The following is a 21,990-nucleotide window of genomic DNA, read 5'->3' as shown; positions in this document are numbered from 1 at the left end:
CGTAAATCTCTCTATACAACTTTTGGCCTTCCCGAACTTTACCTCTAACGTCTACGTTCGCAGATTCGCCGTATTTTTTTATTATATAGACCGTGGTTTTTGGAATACTTAAATCATCAGAAATTTGTTGGTAAAAGTTGTTTTTCCCGTACTGTATTGACGATTGATAATTTCACGTAGTTTTTGATTTGTAGCTTTTCCACGGACCATTACTTTGGATTAAATTAACAAAATTGAAAATTAAAAAAAATAATATTTCTTACAGTAAATCTCACTACTCAAAGTATCGAGTCACTTACAAGCTGTCAGTGCTGAAGTAAACAGTTTGCGACATTTGTGACGTTTATAGCAAAGCCGCCTATGATGATATTAATTATTTAAAAATACTTGTCCCAACATTTAGTTGTCAGCAAATTTGTCCTTTTATGAACAAAATCCGCTACTGTAAATATGGATTGATTTACAAATTCATAAAAATATTGTCAAGTTATTTAGGATATTTAAAAAATTAAACATATATTTTTCAGTCATTTTGAAAAACCAGAGCAATAATTCCATAATATGACCTTGTCCCAACATATAGTTGTTAGGGCTCGTATATGTTTATTTTATCGCAATCTACCAGCCCTGAAAATATTTACTACCATTACTTATTTAAGACTCACGCTGTATAGGAGGTTGATAAAAATGTGTTTAGTGGATAACGAATTATTGTAGATATTTTCTAAATATAGAAAGTTAATAATTCATTATTAAACAAAAATACATACTTAATATAATAAACAAATGTTAGAGTTTATTAATATACATTGTATCCCATTTTCGTGTGTTTTGCAAGGTTTCTCGTTTATGAGTAGAGCTACTAAGATGCGGTTTTCACATTACTTTGCTGTTTTTTTTTTATGAAACTAAAGATGCTACACACAGATTTGTCCTAGTCATCTTAGTTCCTGAAATACAGGGCGAAATTGGAAATGTTGCATTTTTTGACTCCCTTCGTATCTCGGTTATCTCATAATTTATCGAAAAGGTGAAAACTGATCTCCATATAGTTTTTCACGTAGAATTCAATGCGTAACTAGATTTTTGTTGCGAGCTGTCATTCTTTAAATATGACCCAAACTTATTTTTTTTAAAGAGATACCCTGTATATTATATTTTTATTTTATTTGCTTTCTTAGGGTCATCTTCTAAAATTATCATAATTATTGATCCTTAGTTTAGCTTAGAATAGGCCCAATAACTACTATTATTGTTAACTCTAAAATTACGACATCGTCGGTTCATCAAAGTACGTACCTTGCTTATTTGATTTGCGTTGATTTGAGGTACACCAAGGCTACCTCTCACCCCCGTTAAAGATACTATGTAACAAGGATTTTGTCCATGTTTTGATTCTTGTTAAAAAAAGATTCCAGCCCGATAATACCATGTTAGTTAAAATAATTCAAATATAATGTAAATTTACTGAAATTAGAAACTTATTTTACGTAAAAGAAAATACAGTATGATCAAAAAAGATTTAAGATTAAGTGTCTTTTGCATGATGATAAGATAGACTTTGTATTGTTTTGGTTAACCTCGTCCTATAGCTTGATTTTTTGTTACAGATATTCCTAAAAGTAATTTATTGACATCTCCAGACCTAAATATAGCACTTGTTTCCAATCCTGCACGATCACTCACCTCCACAGCGGCATTATTAGCATTACAGAGGATAAAAGACGCTTCAATGTAAGTATAATATGTACACGTATCTAAAAAAAATTATATCAAATATCAAAATATATATCAAAGAATTGTTTAATTTACTTATTTTACCCACATATTATTATTCATTAATACAGAATGAAATTAAACTTAGGTACATAATTTTTTTATTGAAAAAAAAACTTTGTTCAATAAAAAAAGTTCATTGAAAATTGCTCTTTATTCAAAATCTGAGCTATATAGGTTGGATAGTTTGAAAAAGCATTTAAATTTGCTTCCACTTATTTAAAAAAAAACACAAAGTATTGCATTTGAAATAACGAAGTTTTTATGTAACATAAATATTTAAAATAGGCCAGTGATTTTTGCTACTCCTGTATACATTAAACGAAGCAATCAAAATTTTCAGTAAAGTTTTTTTTTCTTATTTCTCTGACAAAAAAACTCAGCACAAGAATTAATTCTGAAAAGTAATGTACGGAGTATGCATATTTAAATATTCCAAAAACCAAAGCTTGTAAATATATTTAACTCTTATAATAAATGCCTTATTTTGAATCCAAGGATCCAAAAATTAAATTAAATACACCGGTGGTTCCATAAGAAAAAATATAACTTAGGTGTGGATCTTAGTTCTAAAACACTCTGTATATTTCAAAATAATTTTGTGTGTGTGTCATTCACCGAGGTGAATGAGGTGCGCCACCCTATATAACTACACTCAGATTGGACTCAGATGCAAAAAAACGCAACAGAGAATTTGTTGTTCAAATTTAAAGTGTCATATTTTTGTTATTTGTAACCCTATTTTGATGATTTTTTTAGAAAACTGCGTATAATTATATCAATTTTAATTCGCCAACTAAGTTTTTTATAAATTTTAGTATTTGGCATATTATACACGGTTAATCGAGGAGTTGTTTTTTTTTATCTTAACTTTAAAACACCCTGTGAATAATTTCGTGTGTAAATTCTTCTAAAATATAATTTTACTGTCAGAACCATGTCAGAACCATGACTCCTGAGCATTTTGTTTTTTGATTCATGTCAATACATCCTTTTTAAGAGCGAAATGATCTGATCACGATCAATTTGCAGTTTTTTCAATTATCATTACGTTTTGATTTAATTTTTTAATATGACGAGATGGTTTTGATGACTATTGTCGTAATGCTATATTACGCTACATTGGATACTTTATACTAAATAAAAAAAACGTTTAAGACTAACGATACAGTCCTGGTTTTAATAAACATTAATAACGATAAAAGAACTAACGATATTAAAGAAAACATATGTAATACTTAAGTATACAAACAGAAAAAAATTTGTAAAAAATACCCTAATACTTTGCATTGCTTCGCTTGGCTGCTATAACTGTCTGTATACGTCCGTTCATACTGCCATTGAGGCTGCATATATCATCAAATATATCATCATGTGTTATGCTTTTCCATTCTTCTTTAAGAACCAAACGAAATTGATTTAATGAAGCTGGTACCGCTTTGCGACCTCTAACCCTCCTGCCAAGCATGTCCCAAACGTGGAACATGATGGGCAGTTTATAGTAGTATATAGTTCACAATAATCACCAAAGGCGGCTTGTCATACTTATTGAAAAATAACTTCATAAAGAAATGATATTTAAAAAAATTACAAATCGTTGGTGTCAAGTTCATATCGCTCTTAAAATTTAACCAAGGCATATATTGACATGATCCAAAAAACAAAATGCTCAGGAGATATGGTTCTGACCGTAAAATTATATTTTAAGAAAATTTTTAAACACGAAATTATTGCACAGGGTGTTTTAAAGTTAAGGTAAAAAAAAACAACTCCTCGATTAACCCTGTATAATATGCCAAATAGGGCTAAAAATAACAAAAACATAACACTTTAAATTTAACCAAAAATGTCTCCGTTGCGTTTTTTTTTTGCATCTGAGTGTACTTAGTTGATCCACTAATTTCTCTATTAAACTCTATTAAACTAACAATGAACCTTATTTTTTACAGATCACTAACAATAACTCCAGCTTTGCCTTCATCGCCTAGCAAATCAAGTTCCAGTAATAACAATACCACTATCAACAATAACAATATCTACGAAGATACGAAAACCATTCCGGAAGTAACTATACGAAGGAGAAAAATTCACCGTTGTGATGTGGCCGGCTGTCATAAAGTCTACACTAAAAGTTCCCATTTAAAAGCGCATAAGCGTACACATACAGGTACTGATGTTAATTTTCTATATTTGTCTCTGCGGTACTGAAAACAATAGAAACATAAAACAATATAATGTGAAAGATGTGGTCATTATGCTGACAACAGTTTTGATTACTGTTGTTGATTCTACTCAATCTTGGAAAATCGAATTATTCATTCGGTTTTTTTTCTGTGTTCTTTATTATAATTATTATATTAATATAATTATATATTAATAAAGAGCACGTTCCTACTCGTGACGAACGAACTAATGTTCGCGAACATTCAGAATCATTATGCTGGAACGTTCCCTTATAAGAGCATGTACCACAAACGAGAACGTTGTTCCCTGTAAACATTTTTTTACATTGTTTAAAATGATTCTTTATTTTTTAATCTAAATAGCACAAATTCTCTACAAAAATATATGTATAGAACTTTTCTGAAATAACATCAAAAAGTAACGATAATTAAAAAAATTGCAAAATGTTGTTAATTGCAAATGTTTTTAAATGTCGTTTCATTACAAACAACATAAATAATTGTCAAAACCCAAATCAAAAATTACGAAAATAGTACTGTTTTGTAACCTTTGCAAATATCAATATCAATCTATTCAATTTTATAATCGCCCCCCGTAGCATAGTCGTCAAGTAATACCGTCGGGCCTAACAAAATTAAACCTCGTATATCGCCGAGAGTTTCGTGCTGTCAGGCCAGTTCACCTAAATTAAGTATCACGCGACAAAGTTTTGATGCTTTAATTTGGTCGACTCTGCGGCTAGTGCTGACACCGTTGCTGACGACGTTGAAAGAAAACTCGAAATTTGGCCCCCATATACGAACATAATCAATCTGTCAGTTAAGAACAAACTGTGAATAAACAGATATATTATGAATAGTGTAGATCAAATTTTGGTTTGAGGGCGTGAAAATTAGAAAATAAAAACATTAAACTAAAAGAACAAAATATACATATATAAAAGTAAAGTACTTACAAATAATAGAAAAACAAATAAACTAAATTAAGTGTGGGAGACCTAGATGTCGAGGTGGCTGGATGTCGCTACTTCTGTAAACAAGCAGAAAAACAATACCTGAGCAACCAATTTTACATTAATAAAGCTTATAATATTTAATGGGCACTATTCATGTTAATTAGCTCAGTTTTCAGATAGGTTTGTTCGGGTAGTTAAAACATTCTCTGATAAATGAAACCAAAGAACCATACAAGAATAGATAAATCGTAGACAGTAGAAAATATAACAATACAACAATGTAATACATACATATGCATATGCATATAAAAATATACGCACATACAAATATACATACACGCAGAGACTAAATCAGAGGCAATGGATATACTATAACTAGGGTGTAATTTATATATAATTTAGTGTGCACACGAGTACGAAGGGATGGACGCTCGACGTACTAATACTTTTACCACTAGCCTTAACTATCGTGAACGTGCAATGAGACCAAGGGAATGGCGCGCGAGGTCTCTGTCAACAAATAGTTAGCACTAATTACCAGGAACGTGCAATGAGACCAAGGGAATGGCACGCGAGGTCTCTGTTACAAGATAATTAGCTATACAGACCTAAAAGGCCGAAACACTGAAGAAGGGAATGGCGCGCGACAGTGCCGTATACCTTATGCTTTACTTATATCTCTGGTAAATAAAATAGTTCAAGACAATAAACAATATACAGTTGTAGAATAGTATTAAGAAATAGATAAAAATGGTATGCTCTGTGAGACAACTCACTATATTAAGAAATATATAAAATGGTTACCCTGTGAGAACACTCACCCTATTAATTGGACTTCTTATTTCAACACAAGAACACCTTCGACTAGCACAGGCAACGGTTGCTTTGGAAATGAGAGAGGACAGTTCCTTTAGGAGTTAGAGTCATCGAGGTACTATAAAGCTCTGGGAATTTCCCGCCGTAAACGACCCTTAACGGTCACCAGGCAGCATAAATGAATGAATTTATTTTGTTCTTAGATTTTTAATGAATTATTATTTAAGTATTGTTTAAAATATTATTTGAAAAATAACTGCCTCTTACAGTCGGCCATCCTGCATATATCTCGTCCCGAGATATCAGAATTCTATTTCGTTTTATTCAGATGATAGAAACAACATCGTCCTCTCCATCCTGCTCATACCTTGCTAATCGATGAATTAAGTGCGAATGGCTCATCAGACGGACCAGGTTTCTAGGTAGCAAGTTGCCGTTTACGGCAGCTCATATTGATTAATAGTTAAGACTTTGATTGGACCACCAACCAAAGTAAAATAAAGAACAAAAACATTAAGTAACGTTTTGAAATTATGCCACCTCGCTTGTTATTCTGAGATTTTGAAAATGTATTGTTTATTTAAGAAAATTTTGTAGTACTTTATGTAAAAAAAAATCTTTAATTACTGATTGTTCAAGATTACACCCTTAACGGACAAGATACAATTTCACACATAAATCACATACCACATTACATAAGTATACATGCTAAGGCTGCCGGCTAAGCCCCGCACACATAAATATACAATAATAAGTACCGATCAACATGTATCAATAATTTTAGATCATTTATCTTTCTTTAACTAATTTATCTTTATGTTTTTGGTAATCTTTTAGGTAATATTTTTGGTAATCCCACTTCTGATTAAATTTGTAGATCAAATTTTGGTTTGAGGGCGTGAAAATTAGAAAATAAAAACATTAAACTAAAAGAACAAAATATACATACATAAAAGTAAAGTACGTACAAATAATAGAAAAACAAATAAACTAAATTAAGTGTGGGAGACCTAGATGTCGAGGTGGCTGGATGTCGCTACTTCTGTAAACAAGCAGAAAAACAATACCTGAGCACCAATTTTACATTAATAAAGCTTATAATATTTAATGGGCACTATTCATGTTAATTAGCTCAGTTTTCAGATAGGTTTGTTCGGGTAGTTAAAACATTCTCTGATAAATGAAACCAAAGAACCATACAAGAATAGATAAATCGTAGACAGTAGAAAATATAACAATACAACAATGTAATACATACATATGCATATGCATATAAAATATACGCACATACAAATATACATACACGCAGAGACTAAATCAGAGGCAATGGATATACTATAACTAGGGTGTAATTTATATATAATTTAGTGTGCACACGAGTACGAAGGGATGGACGCTCGACGTACTAATACTTTTACCACTAGCCTTAACTATCGTGAACGTGCAATGAGACCAAGGGAATGGCGCGCGAGGTCTCTGTCAACAAATAGTTAGCACTAATTACCAGGAACGTGCAATGAGACCAAGGGAATGGCACGCGAGGTCTCTGTTACAAGATAATTAGCTATACAGACCTAAAAGGCCGAAACACTGAAGGGAATGGCGCGCGACAGTGCCGTATACCTTATGCTTTACTTATATCTCTGGTAAATAAAATAGTTCAAGACAATAAACAATATACAGTTGTAGAATAGTATTAAGAAATAGATAAAAATGGTATGCTCTGTGAGACAACTCACTATATTAAGAAATATATAAAATGGTTACCCTGTGAGAACACTCACCCTATTAATTGGACTTCTTATTTCAACACAAGAACACCTTCGACTAGCACAGGCAACGGTTGCTTTGGAAATGAGAGAGGACAGTTCCTTTAGGAGTTAGAGTCATCGAGGTACTATAAAGCTCTGGGAATTTCCCGCCGTAAACGACCCTTAACGGTCACCAGGCAGCATAAATGAATGAATTTATTTTGTTCTTAGATTTTTAATGAATTATTATTTAAGTATTGTTTAAAATATTATTTGAAAAATAACTGCCTCTTACAATAGACAACAAATAAATATTTTAAAACACTAAATAGATAACTATAAATGGAGACTTAAAACAACAGATATGAATAGTAACATGATGATGGCAAATAACTAAAAGTTAATTTAATAAGTTACTAAATTCTAATATTATTAAATTAAAAATCAATACAGTAAAGATATTTTTTAAACAAATATAATCGTATAATAATTGTATTATGACGGTCGATAATAATTTTGGCGAGACGTCAGTTACTAGAAATTGGCATAAAACTTGTAATAAAATACCGTATGATCGAAAAAAAACGGCGTCCAGTTGGCTGGGAAATGAACATCAATGACATTTCCCATATAAAATGACAGCAATCTTCATTCCATAGCCATCGCTGACGCCGTTTTTTCTCGATGATCATACGGTACTAGACACACAAATCTATTTCCAAAAAATTATTTTTGTCGAATTTTAAACTACATCAATTACAATACCAGGCCAATTAATGACGTCTAGGGCTTGACTTTGCTAAAATTATTATCGATTGTCATTCCCGAGCCGTCTCTGACGCCGTTTTTTTCGATCATACGGTAATTGTATATATGTAATAATAAAAGTTTTAAATCAACATTTCAGGTGAAAAACCGTACCAATGTTCCTGGGAGGGGTGCACATGGAAATTTGCACGGTCCGACGAACTAACGAGGCATTATAGGAAACACACAGGCCAGAAACCATTTAGTTGTAATTTATGTCAGAGATCGTTTAGTAGGTCCGATCACTTGTCGCTTCACATGAAGAGACATTGATGTTTAGGAAAAAATTACTTTCTGATTCTTTCAAATAACTACATACGCCGTTTTGTAGAAAAGATATGTCCTAATATTGACCAGTTTAATAAGAAAGATATCTTTCTTGGTACCTAATAATGTTTGTTCTATACTGGGTGTTGTAAGTTCTTGGCTCACCCCCATAACTTTTTTTTTTCAGACAACGAAACGAGATTTGGTATGTTGGTATATGATATAAATCTTGATTTATTGACTTATTCAATCATTTTCGTCACTTCCTGTTTTACCGGAAATGACTACAGCTCTTGATTTTTAAATGGTACCCTAGGTATTTTTTTACCTTTTTGGAAAGAAAATGACATTCTGAATATGTCAACAACAAATATCATATATCAACTTTTGACATTTTCGGTTAAAAAAATTGTATTTAAATTTTAATCTAGATTGGCTGTGTTCATAACAGCTTTGTTCGGGTTCTTGTTATTACCGATTCTGAACCGTCCCTGCAGCGCATGCGCAAATGAAATAATGTCTTCACATTTCCTTCTGCGCATACGCATCACAGTTCTAGGACGGTTCAGAATCGGTAATAAGAGAAACCCGAAGTAAGCTTATGATAATTTGACTCGAAATGCCAAGTATCTGGTACTAAATTCTTCGTTAAAAATGGTTTTTCAAAACATACTAATGAGCTACCCACGTTCTATTTGAAAAAATTAACTTATATTTAAAAATACGATTTGGGTAGCTTTCAACCGATCAGGAAAAAACAGTAGACGATCAAACCTATTTTTCCAAGGCTCCTTGATTAAAAATTAGTAGTTTTAACACAGCCATGGCACTCTAGATCGAAATTTAAAATGCTATTTTTTTAAGAAAAAATGTCAAAAATTGACATAAGATATGTCATTCTATTCAGAATGTCATTTTCTGTCAAATAAAGTAAAAAATATCGAGGATACCATTTAAAAATAAAAAATTGCAGTCTTTTCTGGTGAAACAGGAAGCAACCGAAACTGCTTAAATACGTCAATCAATTCTAATTTATGTCATACTAGCATACCAAATCCCGTTTTTTATCTAAAAAATTAAAAAAATTATAGGGGTGAGCCACTTTGAAGAAACACCCGGTATACTAAGTATTCTCTGAAATTCAGATGTGTAAACAATGGGAGAATATATTGCAATAAATGTCAACTTCACCTAATAGATTAAAAAATATGTTATTTAGGGGGAGCTTTGTGGGGATAGTTTTTCATCATTTAAATTGCGTTAAGTAACTATTTGAAAGAATCTGACTATATTTTAATAGCGAAATTTGTACAGCGAAATTTTTATCGGTATTATTAGTTCTAATTAGAAGCGGACACCTTTACAAGGCGAGTCTTAAATAAGGCCATATATTTTCATGGCTGGTAGATCTCGATAAAAGATTCATATTTTCTCTTTGCCGTTTTTCAATTAAGTCCAAATGGCTATTGGGTTGGTTTTTCTTAAATTTTCAATGTAAAACACAATTTAAGAAAAAAATATTTTTTGTTTAAATTTTGAGAACCACTGTATTTTTTTAGGTTTTTGTTTCTCTAAATTTAATCTACTACCTATTTAAATTTTCATTGAATTTTATATATTTCCGTTTTTTTTTTGTTTTATTTGACGTGTACTACACTGGAAATAGATAAAGACTATCTCTCTATCTACAATATTGCCATAGTATCAAGATATTATGTTTTTAACCAAAGATTAAAAAGAAACTTTTTTTGCCAAAAATACTCATAGACGTAGTTCCCGGGATCGACCTTATTTAAGACTCATCCTGTATAAATAGGTAACATCTGTCTTCAACGTTTTTTAAATTTTATAGATTTTTTGATAAATTGTTTAATCCAACAGATTCAGTAAATTGTGTTTATTGACTAATGATTTTAAGAAAATCGCAGTAGGTACTCGTTAAAACACATTTGTATTTTTTAATTTTATTTATATCTTTTGGAATCGAGTATACAATATATTAACAATACTTATACAGTATTATTAGAACGGTATTTATTACTAAGCAATGTGAATACTTAAAAAATAGATAGCTGATGGTGATCGTTTCTATAAGATTTTATTCTTTAAAAAAACGGCATCATAGACGACGGGGAATGTCAGTCGATAATTTTGGCGAGGTCAATCTCTAGAGTCATTTACTAAAAATTGACATAAAACTTGATAAAAATTATCACTAATTTTAGAGAGTTGCAAAAACAGAACATTTCCAACAAACAAATCTATTTCCAAAAAATCATTCTTTCTCCCCATTTAAAGATTACTTTTTATTCAAGAAGAGTACGCGTCAAGTAAATGACGTCTAGAGCTTGACCTCGCCAAAATTATCATCGATTGTCATTCCCCAGCCGTCTTTGACACCGGTTTTTTTTATCGTATGGTATATTCTTATATAAAGGGTTATAGAAAGAAAATACGCAATTTTCTTTATTTCTCTTGTCACACAACAATGACTTCCATCACGACTTCATCCATACACAAAGAAAATTTCATCTTTCAAGCATATGTATGAAGGAAGTTGTCTTTTCATTAAAAAATTACAAAGCTCGAGTCAGTTTGTTAATAAATCTCTTACTGTCATTTTATTTTATTATGTTCTTATCGTTTCTAGCTCATTGATTTAAAACATCCATCTCCATATTTAAGATATAGCCATCTGTCTTAGATATGTATGTTACTTTGTTACTTTTTAGTTCTGTGTTTCTGATTCTGCTAAAAAAAACATATTATTGGTAATTTACTACAAAACACATTTACAGTATAGCGGGTGTGTCTCAAAAGTGGCTCACCACCTATAACTTTTTTATTTTTTCAGATAAAAAACTAGTTTTGGTATGTTAGCATATGACATAAATTAGGATTGATTGACGTATTCAATTGTTTTCGGTCACTTCCTGTTTCACCGGAAATTACTACAACTTTTGATTTTTAAATAGCACCCTCGGTATTTTTTTACCTTATAAAATATTATAATTATAATAATATATAATTTTACCGATAGAAAATGACACTCTCAATCGAATGACAACTTCATCATATGTTATATGACACGATCATATGTCAACTTTTGACATATTCGCTCAAAAACAAACTGTATTTTAAATTTCAATCTAGAGTGTCATGGCTGTGTTAAAAACTGGCTGTGTTATTTTTAATCAAGGAGCCTTGGAAAAATATATTTGATTGTCTAATGTTTTTAGTGCCTTATCCTGGTCGGTTCAAAGATGTCCAAATCGTATTTTTAATCATATCTCAATTTTTTCAAATGGAACGAGGGTGGCTCATTAGCATATTTGGTACCACACACTTGGTATTTCGAGTCAAATTGTCGTTGTGAAAGTTGACATATGATATGCCATTCTATACAGAGTGTCATTTTCTATCGAATGAAGTAAAAAAATACCGAGGGTTTCATTTAAAAATCAACAGTTGTAGTCATTTCCGGTGACCGAAAGCCATTGAATATGTCAATCAATCATAATCTATGTCATATACTAACATACAAAATCTCATTGTTTTGTCTGAGAAAAATAAAAAACTTATAGGGGTGAGCCACTTTTGAGACGCACCTGGTATAATGTCAAATTTTAATAATAAATATCAATATTGTTTATTACTCTCTATCCCACAAAATTAATATTTTTAAGAAAATACACAAAGAAAATTAATACTTGTGAAAAGATAATCACGATTACAGATGGGGGGTTACAACCTTTGGTGTTACAACAGCAAAATAAAACACTAATTCATCAAAATATACCAAAACACTTTTACTTTTGCACTGGATGCGCATTTCGCCATGTTAGCAGATGATTAAAACTGAACTTTAATCATCTGCTGATGATGCTAACAGGGTTAGCGAAACGCGCGTCCAGTGTAAAATTAAGAGTGTTTCGGTGTATTGTTATATTTTGCTAATCACGTTTATAATTCTTTTTAAATAAATATAAATGTGTCTTAATGAAACCTAAACCAGTGAATGCTGTTGGTGAATACTGTAAATATTTCTAAACAATCCTAAAAAATAAATTGTATAGATTTTAAGAAATCGGAACACGGTGCCAGTAGCGATGTGAAAATATATTTTGTATATGTATTTATATATTTAGAATTTTATAAAAGTGTATATTTGTATAAGCATAATGAAATGTAATGTGTATACATTGTCTAGATGTAAACACTTTGGAATTTTGTCAATTACTAGCATTAAAGGGACCATTCAAAACGTAGATAATATAAATAAAATAGGTACACTAAGTAAAAATATGGAAATATTGAAATAAAATACATAGATCTGTAATATTGCAACCATTGCAACCTGCAAAATTATTTTTTTAGTTATCATTTTTGTTAATTAATCACATAAGAATAGAAATACAAAAATAAAAATACAACACGATAAAGAAACTCCTCATAGGTGGCTTTGTGTATGACGTCAGGAGTATATGATCCACAATTAAATATGTTACAAATATATCCAGAAGATCAATTTTGTTTTAAAATGTTATATTTTTAATCTTCAATTATTCAATTATATTATTTTATTTTTATACAGTTTGCTGACACACTGCAGTACCTACAGACTTTTAAAATATTTTCTTAGCACGAGCCAGTGTACTAGTGTAATGCCTAACAAAATAATTTATTATAATTTGAAGTACCAATAGGTAATTAATTAAAATAAATATTAAGAAAGTGGATTTTGTTTTAATAAATAAACTATAATCACATGTCTGTATCTATAAATTATTATAAATTAATAACAATTTGAAAAAATATCAATGAATTTAATTTTGGACACAGATTAGTATCATTAAAGATTAGTGTACTCATTTCAATAAATAAAAGTGATATATTCTCGGGAAGCGCTTTCCGAGAATATATCACTTTTGTTCATTCGTACTGTCGAGAATACTTACAAACATTTCAATAAACTTGTAATACTTTATAAAATATTAATAAAAACAAATCGCACAAATTAATAAGAAAAAAATTGTTTTTCGTAATACAAAATTTTCATTTGCACCGAAATAAGAAAAAGAAACCACCCGCCAAATGTTTATTATGAATAAACTACGAAACAAATCTAATAGGTAATAAATAAATAAAAAATGAATTAAGAACAGATATTTTAATTTTGAAATTTAAATAGCAATTTCAAATCACTCATACAAGTCAAAGTATTATTAGTAGTTATTATTTTTTTATGTTGTGCATTTTGTAATACAGGGTGTTCCTTAAAGACCTGCTAATATTTAAGGATCGAGGTGATTCTTGGACTTATTCTAAGAAAAATAACTTCCGAAACTGAAATAAACTGACTTTAATTTTTTTAAGCAAAAACTATATGTCGGACGAAAAAAATCAATAGATAAAAAAATGTTTAGAAATGAATGGATATTTTGCAAATAATTATATAAGTCAGTGGTATACCACTTTTTTCTTCAAAAATATTCAATGTAAAACCCGTATGGACGGCACTGGTTGAAATAAATAAAAAAATTTGTACACCAAGAAAGCATTTTGATACATAGAAGACGTGTATCAAGTTTCATAAAGATATCAGTAATGAAGTCAGAGAATAAGAATAATTATTATGAAAAAAAGTTTTTTTTTAGAAAAATTTGCCACCCTCTTGTATCTCAGAAATTAAGATGTTTAGGACATACGTTCATATGAACTTTTTCTTTTAGAATAGCATGCCATTGAGGAACACCCTGTATACACCAGAACTTAATGTGAAATACCGTATGATCGAAAAAAAACGGCGTCTAGTTGGCTTGGAAATGACGATCGATGACATTTCCCATATCATTTTACATATAAAATGACAGCGATCTTCATTTCATAGCCATCGTTTTTATTCGACGCCGTTTTTATTCGATCATACGGTACTTTTTAACCGTTTAATGGCGGATGATTCCTTTTTCTATATCTCGGTACATTTGTTAATTCAGTATGGTATTAGATAAACAGCTATCAAAGTTGGTTTTTACTTGTTAAAATTGAAGTTTTTGTCCACTATGCTCTTGCATATTCATTTTTTTATCAGTATAAATATGATGTTATACAGAATAACAATATTATTAGTTATTGTAAAATATGTCCTTTTTTGACATTATTTAATTTGTATGTTTATATATAATAGATATTTTTCATACTCCTAAATTGTTATAAAAATTGTTTATATAAATTATTGGTATTTTTTATCCATTTTATTTTGTTCTATAATTTTTAGTTCCACCAATTATTGTTTATTAGTAATTTAATATGCCTGTTTAGTTTTACTTATATACATTTAACGTATTGCCAGTACAGGGGCCAGTATAATATTTTACCATAAAGTAGTTTTTTAAGTAATAACATCCTACCTAAATATACCCTATGATTAAAAAATTTTATGATCAAAAGTATTTTATTTTTTACAACTAGATAAATTCATTGTAATTTCCCATTTAAATATCTTCCTTTGTAAACATCTAATCGTTTAGTTTGATCATAACTTTTTTTATAATTTCTTAGCATTTATATGATAATCTGAATTTTTTTTCGTATGTTTATATTCACTTCATTTTTAGGTGGTTTTCAGAAAATAAATAATTCTTATACCACCTACAGTAATTTTTTTTGTATATATAAAAAAGAAATGTTATTATCTCGATTTGTTTTTTTTTTTTGGTCAGTGGAAGAAAAAAGTATATAAATCCATCTGCAATCTTAATATTAAAAAACGCCAATTTTATTATACAATATTTAGATCTCTATAAAATAATTAGATTTACAAATATAAAAACCTAGAAATATCTGTAGATATAAAAAATTCGTATAATAAGAACAGTTTTATATTACCGTTTATTATCGATGTTATTATAAAATAAAATATATTTATTAATGTTAACATTTAGTCGTTTATATAAATATTTGTGGAAGGGTTAGATAATAGTTTTATTTATTTCCCATTTCCGGTCAAAGCACATCAGTAGTAAATATTTCACAGAACCTGATTAGTATTCCAGTTTCTCGCTGCAGTCAGAGACCTATAGATATCCTACAGACTAGTTTAAGTTTATACAATATTATTTGTCCATACACGGAAAGACTTGGCCTCAAGGCCCCGCCTTGATGCCGGGCCTTTTACCCAAAATACCATAATAAAAAAAAGCAAAGGCAAGTCTGCGGACACTAAGAAAGACTTGGCCTCAAGGCCCGGCCTCGAGGCCAAGTCAGGTCAAGTGCCAAGTCACGGATGTGCCGAGGGTGCCGAGCACAGTGCCGAGACTGCCGAGTCTTTCCGTGTGTGGGCAGCTTGTGGGAACTATTGAAGCACATTATAGGTAGACACTAAAAACAATAGACTGAAAGCATAATCACAAAATAGGAATTAACTTCCTATTTTGTGGCATAATGTTACAAATAGGCAAATTAAAGTCAATGTATGCAAATAGCAGCAAATAGTACGTATTTTGCTGAAAAGCACAGCGCGGTCTCTCGATGACGTGTGCTGGTACTCCAAAAAGTAGTTTATTACACGTATTATGATTTTTTACTCTACTTCCCAAACCAAAGAGTGTTGAAAGAGTGTGAGTTTACTCTTTGCTTAAGCTGTCAATTTTTATCCCCAAAGAACAAACTAAAATATAGCCTTATCTTCTTCTTGTCTTCTTCTGTGCCATCCTTAGATTAACAAGTGCCATCCATTATCAATTTGTCAGATGTCAGATTATGTTTAGGTTATGTTATGAAATATTTTCTTTCCAAATGCAAAAGATGAATTTACTTTGTCCAAAAATATATTCGTTTCTATAGCAGAATTTAACAATTCTACAGTTTTCGCCTTCGACACTATATTTAGAAAATTGTATCAATCCTTCAACGTAAATCCTGTTAATTGTTAAGGTAAAAAAGTTTTCTTTTACTTAAAAAAGTAATTATAAATTATAATTTTAATATTTTTTCCAGATAACATGCTTACATTAACTAAATCAGTAATATCCTTGACAAGGAGTTTATATCCAAATGTTGTTAATAAAGTAGCCCAATTTCATGCCATAGGTAATGGTGCACTAAATTTTGTGAAGGAAGACTCCTTCTTAAGACCTACGACCAATATTTTTACCAGTATTTGTGGATTTAAAGTAATGGGAAAAGTGAGAAAACGATGCAAAGATTGTTATATGGTTTGGAGAGAACAGAGGCTATATGTTATTTGTAATACACACAGAAGACATAAGCAAATGTCTATGGTAAAAAGGCCTGAAAATACATGGATTTTGTCACACGCAACTCAGTCAAAGAAAAGGCCATGGTAGATTATCAAAATTAAAATATAGCTTGTATATATAAAATAGTTGTGGTTAGTAAATTTCATACCAATACCTATCTTTCTTTTGTTATCCAACTACTTCTTTGAATAATAATTTATTATTCAAAGAACTACTTAAAGTTAGATGTACACATGTTCACAGTGTTTATAGGTTTTTAACTGTTTTTAACGGCATCTACGGTTTTTTACTGTATTTTTACACTAAAACTTACGCAAGTGTTAAGTATCCCAACCCTGATAGACAGAGATTGCTTATATCTATCTTTATCTATAGTATATATTTCTTATTTATTTGAACATTTGAACTACCATTCTACACATGCGATTTGATAATTTTGTATACTAAAGATAGACTTTTATTTATATTTTACTGTGATAAATTAAATGTACCTATTTTAATTGGTATATATTATAAAATATTATAGTTTTGCAATATGGCTGATCTATTTATACACGATATAAAGGAACGCTTTTTGAACAAATACAAGTAAGTAACTAAACATTCACAGTAACATTTACCACGCCCATTTTTAAAAATTTAACTATAATAACACATAATAACTTGTTTATATTCGTTAGTACAATATTGGCAGAAAAAACTGTTTTCTAGTATTGGTAAATGCCGATTTCAAGAATTATATTTTATAGATTACAACAAGATTTAAATGATAATTCCAATGTTTGTATTGAAGAAATTAAAATTGAAGTAGTAGATCATGGTGTAGATGATAATATAGTAGATGCTGATTCTTTTACCGGAATTCTAAACGATGTTGAGGTGTATTCCATAACTCCAGAAGTAACAATAACAGTAAATAACATCAATACCAAAAAGCTTTATAAATGTGATTTTAAAGGATGTAATAAATCTTATACCAAAAGTTCCCATGTAAAAACTCACAAAAGAGTTCATACAGGTACATAAGTTGATGTTAATATTTATTAGGTCCTAAGAAAGTTTAACAAAATAATATTTACTTCATTAAAGGGGAAAAACCATATATATGTACTTGGGAAGGCTGTGAATGGAAATTCCGTCGTTCAGATGAATTAAAAAGACATTACAGAAAACACACTGGTCAAAGGCCATACACTTGTATTGTATGTGAGAGGACATTTCAGAGAGCTGATCATTTAAGAATCCATTTAAGAAGAACTCATTCATAGCATTTATCCTAACATTACATAATTATATCTTACTAAAACAGTTCCTTTATTATGTTACAATCAATTTGTTTTGCTACAAACCAAAGGTGTATGTTATAGTTAGATAGTACAGTTTCTAAGCAGTTTTACTAACTCGACAATTACTATTTGAAAAATAGTTAATTTAAATATTATGTTACTTGGAAAAAATTATAAATAAAATTATGAGTAATTATTAAAATGAGTAATTAGTTTTTTAAGTAGGTATTTAACTAACTTAACGGTAAACTATCTAATTATATCGCAAAATTTCTCCAACAAAAAGATTTTGTATCGAAAACTATATCGACATAAAATTCAAGAAACCAGAAACTTAAGAAAATAAACTAAAAATAGTGGTCAAGTAGAAGAATTTAAAAGCGGGTTTGTTAATAAGTACTATCTTATTAATATAAAAATCTATTGGATATAACTTTAACGTTGTTAAAGTGCGGCTAGAATTATTTTTAATATTTTTCAGTAAAAACATAATTTTTAAATGGCCCGTTAGTGACGTAGGCAACTAGGGCTACGACGACGTATGCTTTACGATCAATATATACAACTTTGCACCTACCACAGGCTAACTTAGTCCGTGGAACTACTTTATGACTTTTTTACATAAACATCAAAAGAACTACTTTGTGAATTTGACAGTCTGTTGATAGGTTATATTTATCGTTACTTTTGTGATTTGTGAAATAAAGTTCTAACAAAAATCACTTAAACACATAATCAAAAAAACTCTATATAAAAAGCAATTAAGACATTGATTAAGACTAATGGTTAGCCTCTTTATAAATGGTGTATAGTCTTTATGCATAATTCTGAAATGTCTAAAGAGGGTGAGAAGCTGCATGTAAGTAAAATCAGAAAATTATTTTAATATAAATAATTAAAATTTTGAATATAGAAAGACGACCAGATTACCAGCCCTAAAAGAGGAATATCTCTATCTATAGATACACCATCTCCTGGAACAATAAAAAGGAAATTCCCTGGACCTGCAGGAATTTTACCAGATGAAACCCAATCAAATTCTGATGTACTAACCATTTTAGAAATGATAATGAACAATTCGTATAAATATGTCTTTTATTTTAGATTGACTTTTCTTCTCAACAAACTTGTTTGATGTTTGAAGAAGGCCCATGGAAAGATATGTCAAAAGATTTTAAAATAAGCAATACCCTGTATCTTTTTGACAAATTCAATATTGCGTGGATTAAAAAAGAAGCACTAGCAAATCATTTTGTAAATGAAAAAGTGCCATTTTTGGTGGCAGTTTTGTGTTCTTTAGAAATATCAGAAGGTCAGAAGCAGAAATTAGTTAATATTACATTAAAAGACTTAACAGGTATTTATTTCCAATGTTTTTAAACATGGTATTTTAATACCAACGGCTAAATATATAAAGGACTGTTCGATAGCGTTATGATTACCTATTTAAAAAACTCTTTCTTAAAGTAATTTGCGTATAATTTTGAGCCAGTATTGTAATGCCGTGTTTAATGAGGATAGGGTTTTATACATTACATTTACACATTACCTTTTATACTTTACCTTATATCTTATATCAATAACATAATATTATTTGGCATGTTTTTTTTTCAATCATTTTACAAGACATTATTTTTTTTTTGTTTTATTTTTTAAAATTTCTAAAACTGAATACATGGTATTGTGAAAAATTAATTAAAAAAAATGTATTTATTTTTTAGTACTCTGCTCTAATTCTGCTGAAATTAGTAATTAGTATTCTGCTCTGTTCTGATGAAATTAGATTTTTTTTCTTTTTCTAGATAGGTCCTCATTTTGAGATTCTAAAATTAATAGTGATTTAGTACCATAGGTAATATATTATCTATTGAGAATATAATACTTAAAAAAAATAAGATAATGAAATTTATTATATTGTTGGCACACCCTATAAAAATAAATATCTTGGTGAAAAGTGTAGTCAAGACCTTCAGGAATGTCAATCTGCATGTCAAAACAGTCCATTATAACATATTATGTACGAATCGAATAAGCTGTATACTTATAATATCCTTGTATAATAACATTGTTTTAGGTTCAATTCAAGGAACAATTCACTACAGCCTTTATAAAACATTTGAAAAGTTACTTACATTAGGTTCTGTATTAGTCATTATACAGTTTGGAGTCCTATCATGTACCTGTGATAAATGTGATAACCACCATATAACTATAACATCAAAAAACTTAAGTGCTATTTATGGTCCAAGAGAAAAAAGCATCATTTCAACTATAGAACCAGAACATCTTTTAAGAAATTACTACACCAAAAAGAAAGAATCAGACAATTTACCACATAATGAGAAATTAAACACAACAAAATCAGTTGAAACAGTGAGAAACAAATGTTATACACAGATATCACAAAGACCTTTACTGTTATTTTCCAATGAAAAAGTATTGGATAAGTGCAATGTTATGAAAAAAAGTTCAAACTATATTTTTCCTACAGTAAAAAATAATATATCTAGGCAGAATGCGATAGATAATATTCCGTCATCTAAAATTGAGTTACATTCTAATCAATCCACTACAACTGAATATAAAATTTCTCAGAGAGTAAGTAATTATAAATCTAATGACAATATAAATTGTAGTCAAGGTAATAAAATACAAAATGATGAGCACAAAGAAGCATATAAAGCTCTTTTAGAAGGCATAGACATGAAAACTTTTTTTGATGAATTTTGAATTGATGTGGATCAGTTTAAAAAGTGTCCTTTTAGGTGTAAAGAAGATTTCAGTTCAATAAACAATCATTACAATAGTATAATGGTATTCCAATAAGTTAATATACATATTTATTTGTTAAGGCGCAATCTCACGACTCGTGTACTTGACAAACATTTGTAACTGGTATACAGGGTATACACGGCGTGCCGGGCATCTTTACAGAATTGAATTTCTAAGATATTTATTATAGGAACTACGCCACACTCCCGCCACACCCTGTACGCCAATAAAAAATACTTGCCAAGTACACGAGTCGTGAGAACCCGCCATAAAATAGCCTCTATATGTTATAAAAATTATACAAATAAAACAATATTGTTTTTATTACTAAATATATTTATTTTTCTAATATTATTAAAAGTCAACTGTTTGATTTTTTTGAGTTTCGAAATTTCTCCAAAAATATCCTGTGCAAGATTTGGCACATTAGTGTTCTAGCTAGTTTCATCTAGTTTCTAGCGTTGATAATTATTTTCGAATCATCAAAAGTTACAAATATCAGAATACAGGGTGTCCCAATATTCCGTGGATATAGAACTAGTACGATTTTTGGAATCAAAATAAGTTCATTGACCACAATTTACCTCTATACAAAAGTGCCTCGTTTGTCTGTCAGAAGGCGCCAAACTTTAAAAAAATAAAACACATTTTTTCAGATATTTTAAGAATCGTTATTCCGATTTGAATGAAATTTTAGATGTTTATATATGTTTTGATAAGTGCTTTAACTTTTGAATTTATTACTAACTTATTTTACCTTCAAAAATACGTATAGTAGTTCAAGGGTAGTTCTATGCAATATTGGGATACCATATATATCAGAGGATATCCTAGAATATGGAGTGTAGAGATCTCTACACTCCATATCCTAGACATAGAATCATAAAAAAATATATTGTAGATGGAGAATTGTGGGGCCCTTCGATTCTGGGGTACTTGCTGCGCGACAAAATTTGATCGTATTTTCAAACTTCAAAAGAGAGAGCAGTTCAATATTTATTGGGACTGAACATTAGAACTCACTCCGCACTGCCAGAATTTCTTTAAAAATTTCAAAATACTGACTCTTCCTTCCTTATTCATTTTTAAATCCGTTTGCTTAATCCGCAAGCACA

The 21,990-nt window shown here is 29.9% G+C and overlaps 2 protein-coding genes and 1 long non-coding RNA gene across 5 annotated transcripts in view; all 3 read left to right on the top strand.

The window, feature by feature from the left end:
• The window catches only part of LOC115875772 (zinc finger protein 90 homolog), a 288,452-nt gene extending 270,162 nt beyond the window's left edge, over nucleotides 1–18,290 (top strand). Inside the window, exons 5-11 of the mRNA XM_030891277.1 lie at nucleotides 1,611–1,734; nucleotides 3,726–3,943; nucleotides 8,390–8,560; nucleotides 16,555–16,742; nucleotides 17,344–17,405; nucleotides 17,567–17,835; nucleotides 17,907–18,290. Coding sequence (XP_030747137.1) covers nucleotides 1,611–1,734; nucleotides 3,726–3,943; nucleotides 8,390–8,560; nucleotides 16,555–16,742; nucleotides 17,344–17,405; nucleotides 17,567–17,835; nucleotides 17,907–18,085 — 1,211 coding nt within the window. The 3' untranslated portion in view covers nucleotides 18,086–18,290. The remainder of the gene's footprint in view (nucleotides 1–1,610; nucleotides 1,735–3,725; nucleotides 3,944–8,389; nucleotides 8,561–16,554; nucleotides 16,743–17,343; nucleotides 17,406–17,566; nucleotides 17,836–17,906) is intronic.
• LOC115875970 lies at nucleotides 16,295–16,970 on the top strand. The gene is made up of 2 exons (XR_004049077.1): nucleotides 16,295–16,491; nucleotides 16,555–16,970. It is a non-coding gene; the product is annotated as an uncharacterized LOC115875970 (long non-coding RNA).
• Nucleotides 18,291–18,742: 452 nt separating the features above from the next.
• On the top strand, nucleotides 18,743–21,207 carry LOC115875969. 3 transcript variants are annotated; one of them, XR_004049076.1, is made up of 5 exons: nucleotides 18,743–18,962; nucleotides 19,017–19,148; nucleotides 19,208–19,460; nucleotides 19,906–20,120; nucleotides 20,178–20,301. XR_004049076.1 is itself a non-coding variant. In XM_030891583.1 (4 exons), exons 1-4 carry the CDS (start codon nucleotides 18,921–18,923, stop codon nucleotides 20,831–20,833), a joined length of 1,083 nt encoding a protein of 360 aa, XP_030747443.1. In that variant the 5' UTR covers nucleotides 18,743–18,920; the 3' UTR covers nucleotides 20,834–21,207. The 3 variants fall into 3 exon arrangements, 2 of the variants coding, with proteins under 2 accessions (XP_030747443.1, XP_030747444.1); XM_030891583.1 differs by lacking the exon at nucleotides 19,906–20,120 and having other exon boundaries at nucleotides 20,178–21,207; XM_030891584.1 differs by lacking the exon at nucleotides 19,906–20,120 and having other exon boundaries at nucleotides 18,766–18,948; nucleotides 20,178–21,207.
• Nucleotides 21,208–21,990: the final 783 nt, after the last annotated feature.

The sequence above is a fragment of the Sitophilus oryzae genome, unplaced genomic scaffold (genome assembly GCF_002938485.1).
Source record: "Sitophilus oryzae breed Bouriz unplaced genomic scaffold, Soryzae_2.0 scaffold_1396_pilon_pilon, whole genome shotgun sequence".
Classification (NCBI taxonomy): Eukaryota; Metazoa; Arthropoda; class Insecta; order Coleoptera; family Curculionidae; genus Sitophilus; species Sitophilus oryzae.
The sequence above is the reverse complement of the archived record's forward strand: the minus strand, read 5'-3'. Positions and strand labels throughout refer to the sequence as shown.